The 13,669-nt window shown below is 36.7% G+C and overlaps 2 protein-coding genes across 3 annotated transcripts in view; one reads left to right on the forward strand and one right to left on the reverse strand.

The window, feature by feature from the left end:
- Window positions 1–13,669, reverse strand: part of LOC138309810 (uncharacterized) — a 60,854-nt gene that overhangs the window by 22,014 nt on the left and 25,171 nt on the right. Inside the window, exon 13 of the mRNA XM_069251032.1 lies at window positions 11,975–12,097. Coding sequence (XP_069107133.1) covers window positions 11,975–12,097 — 123 coding nt within the window. The remainder of the gene's footprint in view (window positions 1–11,974; window positions 12,098–13,669) is intronic.
- Window positions 2,227–8,817, forward strand: LOC138309812 (uncharacterized). 2 transcript variants are annotated; one of them, XM_069251035.1, is made up of 4 exons: window positions 2,227–2,385; window positions 4,585–4,615; window positions 5,167–5,736; window positions 6,263–8,817. In XM_069251035.1, exons 3-4 carry the CDS (start codon window positions 5,334–5,336, stop codon window positions 6,472–6,474), a joined length of 615 nt encoding a protein of 204 aa, XP_069107136.1. In that variant the 5' UTR covers window positions 2,227–2,385; window positions 4,585–4,615; window positions 5,167–5,333; the 3' UTR covers window positions 6,475–8,817. The 2 variants fall into 2 exon arrangements, with proteins under 2 accessions (XP_069107136.1, XP_069107135.1); XM_069251034.1 differs by having other exon boundaries at window positions 4,585–5,736.

Genomic DNA, 13,669 nt, shown 5'->3' on the forward strand with positions numbered 1-13,669 from the left:
ACTGTTAAGATGATAAATATAATTTATGCTCTGTCGGCGGTTGTGCATCTTTAACCTTATCGCGTGGTGTAAACTCAACCTATGTTACTAGGGACTTGATCACAATGTGTTGATGATCATTTAGCGGAAAAGTTAACGGCACAATACCGTGACTATGTTTTCATTTAGTCCAGCAATTCGAAAATTTAAGCTCAATAAGTCATTAAATGAGAAATATTACATCCTTAAAATATTCCCAATTAGTAGATTTTTATATCAAAGAATTCTTGATCAAAATATTATTTTCGAATACCAATTGGGGCTTTTTTACTTATGAAAATATCACTACAAATAATGTGTCATTACCATAGGTTACCTTATCCTTGCCGTATTTCTTTCGGCTAAAAGAAAATATAATTGCGGTAGAAATAGGTCGCACAAATCGTGATTGCTGAATGAGTGGTTGTTGAATATGGAATATATTCCATACTCGTAAGATCATCCTCGATATTCCAGGGGTTCCGATCACTTACGATCTCTACACCCCTGGACTATCTCATAGTAAAACTGGAGGCAACAGAATAGAACAGGTAACTTAGTCATTTGATGTACATCAAAAGAGCCGTATAACGGTACACTGTGGTTGACTCTGTGACTTTGATGTTAGGCGTTGCTCTCTCTGTAGTCTTCAAATGAAATACTTGCTAGTCTGTGATTGGTCAAATGTTTTCCGCTGAGCTGCCTTCAATTTCGCTATGAGATAGTCCAGGGGTGTAGAGATCTTAAGTGATCGGAAGCCCTGGTAATCGAGGATGTCGTAAGATGTACATGTGCCAAAGCTCGTGTCTTTTTATTTCTAAAACATAACCCATTCGTTTGGGAATAAATTCCTTATCAAATAGGCACCCGTTGTGTAACCCCCTAATGTACATCCGCGAACATAAATCTTCATTTATTTACTTAAATAATAAAATTTGCGAAAGAAAATCGCACACTAAAAATTTGGATTACTGCAAATACACAACACCATGCATTAAAATTGAACTCGAGTAAGTAGGGAAACTTGTTAGTTCTCTGATTAACCACCGGTTTATTTTTCAATTTAAAAATAATATCAAAATGTTTCAATACCCATAAAGAAGATGAATCACATCACATCAGAACACATTTAATAGTATGTAGTTTTCTTGACGCCAAGATTTGAGCAGTACAGTCAATTGGTATGATTACATAAAGCATGACGGAAATAAAGAGAAAAACTATCCTTTTTGTAGTATTACCACTTAAGCATGATATTTAATAGAATGGTCATGGTGGACAAACCTTCAACTGTAGAAAGAAAACATCATTATAATTGTAGCCTGAATGAGCTTGGCCAATTATTGGTGACCAGGTAGCTCAGTCGATTAGACCACAAGGGTGTTATATGGCCGGCCGATTTATGGACCTTGACACAGTACTACATACATCCTGTATATATATCACTGTATGGTAACGGGATCCGGCCCCGGTTGTTTGGTATCTACTTCCGGAAAAAAATCGTATCCTAAAAATGATAGGGGTACATGCTAAATCGCTTCAAAAACTCGATATTATTTCATTTATTTATCGACACCAATAAAAATAAGAACAGTGAAAGCGTTAAATTTCAATTTGTTCCACCATTGTATATGAAAATGAGAATAAAGTTCCCTTTTTGTATTCATACATGTAATCTGGATCGCATTTCCGTACAAAACTGAGAAAAAATGTGTGAAAATATGAAAATATCGGATGCATTTCATAGAGTTAAGATGTTGAATGAAGACTTGGATAAAACAAAAGTTCAAATTTATCTAAAATACATCCTTTGTGCCATAATCGAAGATGTTTAGTAAGCATGTTATGAATATAGTGTACTGGTTAAAAATTTGAATCATAAATAAAAACATTGGATAACTAAGTGACAGCTATATAATTTCGCGCAGTTAAATAAACACCAGCAAGAGCCGATACATAATTACCATCAAAGAAAATAATTACATTTGTATACATATAAGTTTGTAACCCTGGTGTGTGCATAGTAGCTGTTATATAGCTTCGTCATATCAAACTTTATAACGGGGAAAGCCGGAAACATTACTATCCGGATCCCGTTACGATATTGAAGTTATATTATGTTATAATCATTCTGATGATCATTCCAGCTATTAACCGGCCATTTTTAAATACCCCACTCTTCTGCTGGTGTATTGAACACAGACTAAGTACACGCATGTGTGTGTATGTGTGCTAACTATGTTACCATTAAGAAAACAATATGGCGGATAGTTAATGTACATTTATAGGCCGTTGTTGACTATTACGAACATTCCCGATTATCTAGTGATTTGAGTGGAGCATCATGTTAAACAGAACAAATGATCGGTAAGTGATATATATAACAACGACATGTCTACATTACAAACTTTAACAGAAAGGTTACCGCTAACCCGTCATTAGGTTGTCGATTTATATACCCGATACATTGTATATACCCGATCTCCGTCTATATTAAGCAATGCTTCTCGACCTCCTATAGTCGAGCTTATTGACTATATTGACCTTCTATTGCACGTTGCCGCGCTGAAATGTGGTCACCAGGTTTATATTGTGAACCAGCATAGTATCCAGGTGACTTTAAGTCCGGGTCTTGTGAAAAGTAGTTTTTTTAGCATTGATGCCACTATATTGTAACTTTATCGGTAACAATGTATGAAAGAATTTTTTGTCTCTAAACTGTGTAAATCCGCGTAGTACATTCTTACAATAATTTGTATACGAAATTTATTTCATAATCCGATGCAAACTTATCAGAGCCTTGTTTGTATAGCAATGTCAATTTTGATCTATCAGAGTTACTTCCCTTCTTGTCACTGCGTCAAATTCTTTTCCATGATGCTCCACCGCCGACAGAGCATGGGTCCATATAGAGGATTTTATATGAGTGTTTATCACAAAACTAGACCGTCAAGCCATGTCATACGGCCATTTATCCTGCAACTGCCACACATACTGACGATTTAGTCTACCTCGTCATCTCGGCTTTCCTAAGTCTCGCACCAAAATAAACCTTGTATTGTAAGATACTTATCGTGTATTCTCTATGTGATACATATCGTAAGACACGTGTGTAATTAATAACACTTTTATGACGTCACAGGTAGTTATATGATGTCGCATGATTATCTCAGAAGACGGAAACTTCTCATCCGAGCCGGATTTCAGCTGTTTTATATAGAGACGAAATCTTAAATTTTAGCTATATTTCTATTTATAACTGCTATGTAATAAATAGAATCTTACACTCGCTATGTGATATGATATTTATCAAACCTTTGAAATGATCTGATATGCTACTCGACTAAAGGCTCGTGGTATATTCAATTATTTAACTCGTTTGATGAATTTCATATCACATAGCCACTCATGTAAGATCCTGCATTTTTGTAACACAATATGAAATGTTCTTAAACGCGTGGAAATAGTATATCATGTTAACATTTAAATCTCAAGATATCAAATAATGTAAAGAGTTCAATTAATATCATTCTACGTAACTACGTGCATAAGATCATATTTAGCACATAATTAAATCGAAATATCGGCAAACCATTCATTTTCGGTTCTATATAAAACTGACGAAATTCGGCCCGTATTTGTTATTTCCGTAGTCTACCGAGAAAATCGCATGATAATATATTTTGATCATGACGTCATTATCATTTATGACTTCACTATATGTCTTGTGGATATGTAAGACATGGTTATATGTCATGGTTGAACGGTACAGTTATGTGTTAAATATTGTTTTCGATAGCGCGAAACACAAATCACTATATGCAAACTACATCTCTCATCCGACTTATCAGAAGTGTAGAAACCACTTAGTAATAGGCTAATTTTCATTTTTTAACAAAACACTAATTTTGTATTCAAGATTTAAAATTCTTTTGAAAATAACCAGAAAAGAATGTTTCTAGTTTTATAAGTTAAATATTCAATCATCGTTCCTTTTCAGCCAAACCTGTTTCTAAGAAATATATACACTTATGTTATGAAAGGTTTTGAGAAATACTAATAATATCAATACCGTGGAACTCGGTTAATACGAACTCGAAGGGACCGAGATAAAACTTCGTTATCCGAGTGTTCGAATTAAGCGAGTTCTCATGTTTACTGACTATCTCTTTACTTTGTATATATAGACTAGTTCCATGTCGTAAAACGATATGAACAAGAGAGATCGCTGATGGAAGTTGCAAATTTATAACAAGAAAACCTAGATATATATTTTGAAATGCCGTTCTACGGCAGATTTATGAAAAAAGTTATCGGCATTTTCGGCGATCTCATTGTCCAAAACATCGCATTTCGAGTTATAAGAACATTTTATGTATGATTTTTGCCATTCGGACCCCCAAATTTACTTCGTATTATCCGAGTTCTTCGAGTTTTCCTAATTCGAATTATCCGAGTTCTCTAAACAAAGATAAAGAGGGAATTCGGCCTGGACCGTCAAAGTACTTCGTATTAAGCAGTGTTGTCGAATTATCCGAGTTCCATTGTATTTTATTTTTGTTTCAGATGAGGAAGCGAAAACATGGATTTAGATGAAGTAAGACTGAGATCTTAAAGTGACATGAAAAACATGAAAATAAATGATGCTTCATGGTGAAGGAGAAAACATTTTTGTACACAACTATTGAATATTAACCATTAATTTCCGATAGGATATGGCTGCAGAGAACACGGAGTCCCCGAGCCATACCTGCACACTACATTTCCTGATGTCAAGTTTCAGAGAAATGCAACAATAGAGGGAAGGACAATAACTTTTTGCTGTCATTATATCAATTCCAAATAGAACTACTCCACCTACAAAAGGGGATAATTGAAGCAGGATGAAATAATTCAAATTACCAGAGTAGATTTGTTAAAACTATGACATATATTTTCAATCGATCTCAATGATGCCAGTGAAATTTTGTGAAACTTGTCATCACGCAATGTGAATATAATATTATTATATATTCTGTGTGTCAATTGCATCACCTTTATCCGAGATAAATATGAGTTTATCACAAGCATTTGTTTGTAATTACGTCCTAGACAAATGTATCTGCATAAACTGCCAAAGAAACATCGATAAAGGTTGTTTTCGTTTAGGCCTGGTCAGAGGTCAAGGTTCAGAGGTCACTCGACATGACTGGTATCACCCGACATGCTTCTGGGAAAAGTGTCCATACAAACAGCATGTTCGTGGGACGAACATTGACCGCCTGACATTCGTAGAGCTGTTTCACGGGTTTGAAAGTATAGCAGCTTCAGATAGGATGAAATTGGAACAAGAAGCTTGCAAGCCTCCTGCTAAACTAAAACGAAATCATCGCCATTCCGGATTGGTTGCCAATGGTAACGATGACGTCAGTCTTGATGGTGGTGACTATGAACTCGATGAGAATACGTATGATTTGTCGAACTTGATTTGTATACATGTGTTCAGGTATAAACTTGATGTGTATGTAAGCATCCGGGAGTATTTCAAAGCCGTGAATGCAACGATTGCCAAGGCTACTCAAGTCGGCATCGCTTTGAAGTCAAGCCAATGGCATGCAGTTTGTCGGAAACGATTCGGAATAGACTGTGCTCTTAAAGAAATAGGTGACAGCAAGGCAAAAATAAAATCTAAAGGAAACGACAAAATCGAAAATGATAAAGATGAGGATGAAGAAGATGGTAAGAACGACTATTATTATCACATTACCGTAAATCAATTTCGTATAATAGCTTATGGCTTCTATTGTTCTACTTTACCTGTACTTGAAGCATTTCCTCGACTATTTCCTGTCTCTTAAAATATGTGAAACCTTATTGCAATCGGATAAGTAGGCTAACAGTGTCTCTTGAAAATTGTCTCTCTTATGCCTTCTTTATCCCCTTTCGGGAGACATCCTATATATATATTGTGTATACATTTAAAATTGCATATACGAAGCATTTCGATATGTTTATCATACTCATAACAGTTCTAGAGATTTGCAATATAAATACAGTGCGTATTGTTATTTAGTTAGTTTTTAGTATAACCGAATCGCAGGATATTTTCATGATAGAACACTATATATATTTCAATATGAAAATTTGCATGCATATGATTACTTCGATTTAGTTTTCTGAGAGTTAGCATGAACACAATATCTAGGGTGATTTACCATAATCCTTTTTACAGAATGCCAAATAATTCCACTGACTTGATTTGTAGGTCAAGTCGTGTTTTCGTTGGCTTGGAAACGAAGAATAAGTATATTCCGAAAGCAAAAAGAGGCTGTTGTTGATATTCGGGACTTCTCTGAAGAAAGGACTTACAAACCAGGGAGTCGAGGAATAACCCTTTCTAGAATTCAGTGGAATAAACTTAAAGCATTGATTGATTGCGTTAATTTTTCAGTGCTTTCACTGTCAAAAACTGAGTGAATTTTGAATAAAAAAGAACTACAAATTTACAAATTCAGATTCAGATTATGTTTTGGCAGTGTTAATCAACAGAAAACACAACATATATTTGTACATGTAAAAGTAAAAAAGTTGTCTTTACTATTTTTTGTATAAGACGCTTACTTATTTCTAAACAAAACACAAAAACCAGAGACTAATCTCATCAGAAAATTGTATGAAAGAAAACGTTTTTTTCCATTACCAGATGTTTTACGTATCCTCTATTTTCATTGCACGTTTATGCTTATCTTATGAACATTATTTCGTATTGTTGAACAAGTTGTAGTCGAAGGCGATTTTAGTCCCAATTGCGAACATAAGAAGGCGGTATGTGGTAAAGAAGCAGTAATATGATGCAATCTTAAATGGGCTACATAACGTAAGCTTCATGTCCCCGCTGTTACGATTTTACAATCGCTACCATGTATCAATCGACCAGTTTCAAAAACAGGGAAGTAAGGAAAAACAAAGCGATTTTTGAAAGAAAGCAACTTGTTCCTTCTTACGTGTGTGTACTGCGCAACGTTATAATGACATCACAATATTTTTATGTCCTATATTGCGGCACTTCAATCCTATATTGCGGCACTTCAATTCTATATTGTGGCACTTCGAAAGTGCCCGTTACCCTGGGCAATTTTTAGGCATATAAAACATGTATGTGGCCAATCAGAAGCCGTTATTATAGATGTATTAAATTGTGTAAACCACTTGATATTCGCAATTAAACTGTTTGCGCAATTTGGACAAACGGTGTGAACGCGAATTTGAATATCATTATATATATAACTGTATATAATGTATTGTGTATTTGCATATTACCGAGTTGCCTGCTCTTGCGGGTAGGTATTGATTATGACGTCATGTGCTTACGAGTGTAACGTCATATACATTTCGAAGAAATTGACAAACAATCACAAAATAATGACGTAACAATTTGTAATATGCAAAGAAGGAATACACTGTATATGGATATTTAGGATTTTCAGCAAGATATTTTGATCAGGAATTCATGCATTTATCGATATGCTTCAACAAACAAAAAAGGGAAATGCTGTAAACGCCAAAATCAAATTAAAAAGAAGTTTACGGTATAGTACAATGTACACAATGAATATGACTAAAAGTCCTTTAATATATTCTTTTTTGTAATTCCATAACCCATGTCACATTGATAGTTTTGGTAAATACTATTTAACTTAATTTCTAAAACCATGTACTATAATTTCAGACATTTATTGAAATGGTTAAAATCGATAGTATTTAATGCATAAAATGTATCATATTTAAGTGGCACTCAGCGTCTTAGATCACCTTAAATCCAATAATAAGTCATTCAGAAGTGAAGTTGAAAAGTTTAATTTCCGAGGGCAAAATCATGATACAGTTGTTTTAAAAACACATTGTCACTCCACAAATAGATATTAGCGTGCAATGTTCAACGAGGGTATATTTTCACAATGTTTTATATAGTTTTCTGGTAACAACTAGCTAAATGTATAATTGACCTTCGAAATGGCCACAGTGTAAAGAATGAGTTTAGGATAGAATTTTGACCCGGTCACTGATTGGCTTGCTAATTATTAACTTCAAAAGTAAAAATGCTTTCTGACAATTACAAGAATTTAGAATTCCAGATTTAAATTTAGATTCAAAATAACAATTTTGACAATGAATAAGTAAAACATTGGAAACTCATGATTTTTCAATGCAAAATGCACCTTATTTTAAAATCGCTACCCTTGTTGAGCTAAATAACCCAATCTTTTTTCTGATTAGTGTTACATGGGACTCTAGACTTTAAATATAGAACTCTATAGCCACTTAATATTTAGCTGTTTTAATTAAACATTACAAAACTTTAACAATGTGATCTGTGTTAAAGGATTTGATTGGTTCGTTTCTTTGTGTGTCGTTGTCATATTGGTTTATCGATTTAAGTACAGCACAGGGAAGTGTCCGACATTTCTCTCGGGTATCACCACGATTATTCCATTGAGCTTGAAATTCCTGTTGTGTTCCCAAGGTACACATAGACGTTGTCATTGGACGACTTGTTTTCGCAAGATTGATATTAAGCACATATACTGGATTGGAAAACTCTTCATTATGGTTTTTTTATGATGACATCAAAGGAAACTTGATATGTACTGGATTCTGGTAAGTTGATTAAAACAATATATCACACAGTTATTTTACATTGTATAGTTCTACCGAAATAAAATCTTGATGTTACTAAAATGCATATCAATACGGAATATCAAAGGAATTGTCCTTTACAATGAATCTGATTCATGACCATTATTTAATCCTTTTATTCGGGAGAAAATGCTGTTAGGTTGTGCATCTTGATTATTTTGAGGCATGAACTTTCTAATACCAGAAAGATCCATCAGTTTGGAAACGAAGCCCATTCCTATAGGGTTGGTGTCATCATCCTCCTCATCTTCATCATCTTCATCATCTTCTTCGATATCCTCCTCCTCCTCAACAACCTTCGAATTGTTTCGTTTCATTTCCTGGATGACAGAATGTTGGCCAATTGGCTGTGGGGGATGAAAATTTGCTACATTTCCATGAACGGGAGGATGCGGAATACGGTACCTAGATGGCACTGCCCTTCGATTACGTGAACGATAGTAGGGCCGAGATGCCGGTGGCCCAGGATAACGGGGACGTACCCGTTGATTATTGTAAGCCTGAGAGTATGGACCTGGTGTGGGTTTCGGGTTAGGACCTTTTGTTGGGTACGGTCTTGATGTCGGGTACGGTCTTGATGTTGGGTACGGTTTGGGAGGACGTGGACCGGGACGTGGAGGCATAGGAGGCGCCGGAGGGGCAGGTGGCGCCGGAGGGGCAGGTGGCGCAGGCGGCGCTGGGGGCATTGGGGGCGCAGGAATCGATGGTATTGAGTCAGGATTAACAGGTCCCTTATAAGTTGTAGATGTTGAAGCAAACACTTGACTGGCAAAAAACACAGTAGTAGTTGTCAGACCAGTGTTGTAGTCAGGGTCAGGATTTGGTTGATGCGTTGTTATCGATGTCGGGTACTCTGTTGTTGATCCCGAAGAAGGGTCCGTCGTTATGACAGAACTTGAAGTGGTTTCACCGGTCGTCGAAGTTGGAATAATTGGAGTGATACTACTTCCTTTTGGACCTGGTTGGGTTGTAGTTTTCGGAGGTGTACTTGTTGTGGTCGAAGAAATTGTTGAAGTTGTAGGAGATGTGGTTGTAGTTATTGGAGATGTGGTTGTAGTTATTGGGGATGTGGTTGTAGTTGTAGCAGATGTAGTTGTAGTTGCAGGTGATGTTGTTGTAGTTGTAGGAGATGTTGTAGTTGTAGGAGATGTTGTAGTTGTAGGAGATGTGGTTGTAGTTGTAGGAGATGTGGTTGTAGTTGTAGGAGATGTTGTAGTTGCTGGAGATGTTGTAGTTGTAGGAGATGTGGTTGTAGTTGTTGGAGATGTTGTAGTTGTTGGAGATGTTGTAGTTGTAGGAGATGTTGTAGTTGTTGGAGATGTTGTAGTTGTAGGAGATGTGGTTGTAGTTGTAGGAGATGTTGTAGTTGTAGGAGATGTTGTAGTTGTAGGAGATGTGGTTGTAGTTGTAGGAGATGTTGTAGTTGTAGGAGATGTTGTAGTTGTAGGAGATGTTGTAGTTGTAGGAGATGTGGTTGTAGTTGTAGGAGATGTTGTAGTTGTAGGAGATGTTGTAGTTGTATCAGATGTGGTAGTTGTAGGAGATGTGGTTGTAGTTGTAGGAGATGTTGTAGTTGTAGGAGATGTTGTAGTTGTAGGAGATGTTGTAGTTGTAGGAGATGTGGTTGTAGTTGTAGGAGATGTTGTAGTTGTAGGAGATGTTGTAGTTGTAGATGTGTGTTGTAGGATGTTGTGGTTGTAGGAGTGTGTTGTGAGTTGTAGTTGTAGGAGATGTTGTAGTAGTTGAAGGTGATGTCGTCGTTGTTGCAGGTGATGTTGTAGTTGTAGGAGATGTGGTTGTAGTTGTAGGAGGATGTGGTTGTAGTGGTAGGAGATGTGGTTGTAGTTGTAGGAGATGTGGTTGTAGTTGTAGGAAATGTGGTTGTAGTGGTAGGAGATGTGGTTGTAGTTATAGGAGATGTGGTTGTTGTTGTAGGAGATGTGGTTGTAGTTGTAGGAGATGTGGTTGTAGTGGTAGGAGATGTGGTTGTAGTTGTAGGAGATGTGGTTGTAGTTGTAGGAGATGTGGTTGTAGTGGTAGGAGATGTGGTTGTAGTTGTCGGAGATGTGGTTGTAGTTGTAGGAGATGTGGTTGTAGTGGTAGGAGATGTGGTTGTAGTTGTAGGAGACGGGGTTGTAGTTGTTGGAGATGTGGTTGTAGTTGTTGGAGATGTGGTTGTAGTTGAAGGAGATGTAGTTGTAGTTGTTGGAGATGTGGTTGTAGTTGTAGGTGATGTGGTTGTTGTTGTAGGAGATGTGGTTGTAGTTGTAGGAAATGTAGTTGTAGTTGGAGTTGTTGTAGTTGGGGTGGTAGTTGTCGGATTGGTAGTTGTTGGAGTAGTTGTAGTTGGAGTTGTAGTTGTTGGAGTAGTTGTAGTTGGAGTGGTTGTAGTTGGAGTAGTTGTAGTTGGAGTGGTTGTAGTTGGAGTAGTTGTTGTCGGAGTGGTAGTTGTTGGAGTAGTTGTGGTTGGAGTTGTAGTTGTGGGAGTAGTTGTAGTTGGAGTTGTAGTTGTTGGAGTAGTTGTAGTGGTTGTTGTTGGAGTGGTAGTTGTTGGAGTAGTTGTAGTTGGAATGGTTGTAGTTGGAGTGGTTGTAGTTGGAGTTGTAGTTGTTGGAGTAGTTGTAGTTGGAGTTGTAGTTGTAGTTGGAATGGTTGTAGTTGGAGTTGTAGTTGTTGGAGTTGTTGTAGTTGGAGTTGTAGTTGTTGGAGTTGTAGTTGTTGGAGTTGTAGTTGTTGGAGTAGTTGTAGTTGGAGTGGTGGTAGTTGGAGTTGTTGTAGTTGGAGTTGTAGTTGTTGGAGTGGTTGTAGTTGGAGTGGTGGTAGTTGGAGTTGTTGTAGTTGGAGTTGTAGTTGTTGGAGTTGTAGTTGTTGGAGGAGTTGTTGTTGTCGTTTCCGGAGGAGATAGTGTGGTTGGAATATTACATAGCCCTTCCAAGCAATACTTAAGAGAAACAACAGTAGTTATTTGTATGTTTTTTTCAAAGATAACATCTTTATCGACGCAATTAAAAGAGTATATTTATTCAAGCGTAAGCTCATTAACATGTGATTTGATTTGTAGTTTACTTTTGTACGTATTGGGATTTCTTTGGAGGATACAATCTACCCTCAGATTCGGCCATAATGCATTACACGTAACCTTTGGAATCAAAAAGGGATAAATCTACTTTTCCCTAATTTTGAGTAATTCACACGTTTGGGCAGCTCCGTGTTTGAAATCATAACAGTGATGGAATATTAATCGATATATCAATAATAAGAACATAGTAAAAATGCTTACAGCCTTCTCATTGCCGGGATCATTGCACATACTTCCCTCCAACGCATAGACAACCTGATCACATGTCCCTGTTCCTGGGGTCGTACAATCGAGTCCGTTATAGCAAACAGCCTCATTCTGGGTCTGTTGAAATGAATGCGATATAAAGTGTTTATCGCGACTCAATACCTCTGCTACGAAACTAGTTTCACACATGTTTTCTGACGGATGCACTTCATTCTTAGTTACAATGTTTTCTATGAGTAGGAGTTTCCATCAACGCTTGGTCAGTTATTAGCCCTGTGGGTACGTACTGATTAGAACGTCATGTGTTACCTAGCGACCAATGGGTAACAATTGATACCTAACCGGAAGGGAGCTAACTCTGTAATATGCAAAATAAAGAATATCTAACCAAGCGTTCTTGGGTAACCGTTCACATAGAAAACATTAAAAATACCTCTGCTGTACGGTCACAATCTAGCGCACTTTTAACGCTAATCATGATACACTCATTCGTGGTCATAAAAATGTAATATTTCATCGGATATTATTTCTAGATTTCTTTGACTGTTGTATTTCTATGAACATGTTCAACATAAGAAATAGTCTTAATTCCTATATTCTAGGCCCGTAAAATGTAAGTCAAAGCAGCACAATCAATGTATAATAGTGGCTTTAAACTTCATACTCACATTCACAGGGACCTGGCAAGAAATTTTTTAACCAATAGTATACATATATATATTATAGTATCAAGGGTCATACTCGGCGGTCGAGAAAAACGGACCTGTTTTTTTAAAACCATGATTATTTTAATAAATGGGTGCTATACAACATTGACGGATATCTTACCTTAAAGAGAAATAATTTATCTTTCCATTGAGTGCTTGATGAACAAAATTGGCCAAGTATTGATGAAGTTATGGCTTGATGAATCGGGAAATTTACGAAAAATATGTTAGGTAGACATTTCCCTGTCCGGTCGAAATGTCGTCTCGGCTCTAATGGGTACCTCAAAAACCAAGCTAAAATCACAAAATCTACGCTTGTGGTGGTAAACTGTACCCAGAACTGTGTTCATCCACAATCTCCTTTGGAGGTGTCATGGCCCTTTCTTTGTAGAAACTCTATTTAAACATCGTGTAGCTCACTTACTTTAACTGTCACCGCCATGTTCATTTTTCTCTCGGAACGCTTCTCGACTTTACATATCGTGACTACATTATGCAAATTATGTTATGTTGTGCTTGTGTGTAAACTCGAGAAGCGTTCCGAAGAACAAATGAACATGGCGGTGACGGTTAAAGTAAGTTAGCTACACGATGTTTAAATGGAGTTTCTACAAAGTACAGGTCATGACGCCTCCAAAGGAGATAGTGGATGAACATAGTTATGGGTACTCTTTACCACCACAAGCGTAGATTTTGTGATTTTGGCTTGGTTTTTGAGGTGCCCATTAGAGCCGTGACGACATTTCGACCGGAAAGGGAAATGTCTACCTAGCATATTTTTCGTAAATTTCCCGATTCATCAAGTCATAACTTCGTCAATACTTGGCCAATTTTGTTCATCAAGCACTTAATGGAAAGATAAATTATTTCTCTTTAAGGTAAGATATCCGCCAATGTTGTATAGAATCCATTTATTAAAATAATCACGGTTTAAAAAAAAATTGGTCCGTTTTTCTCGACCGCCGAGTTCATACCCTTGATA

This window comes from Argopecten irradians, chromosome 15 (assembly GCF_041381155.1).
Source record: "Argopecten irradians isolate NY chromosome 15, Ai_NY, whole genome shotgun sequence".
Lineage (NCBI taxonomy): Eukaryota > Metazoa > Mollusca > Bivalvia > Pectinida > Pectinidae > Argopecten > Argopecten irradians.

Excerpts from the sequence above, each read along its gene's own strand:
- LOC138309812 (XM_069251034.1), top strand. The coding sequence starts at position 5,070 with ATGAGTTTATCACAAGCATTTGTTTGTAATTACGTCCTAGACAAATGT. Across the intron at positions 5,737-6,262 it reads AGATGAGGATGAAGAAGATG|GTCAAGTCGTGTTTTCGTTG; the intron begins GTAAGAACGACT and ends CTTGATTTGTAG.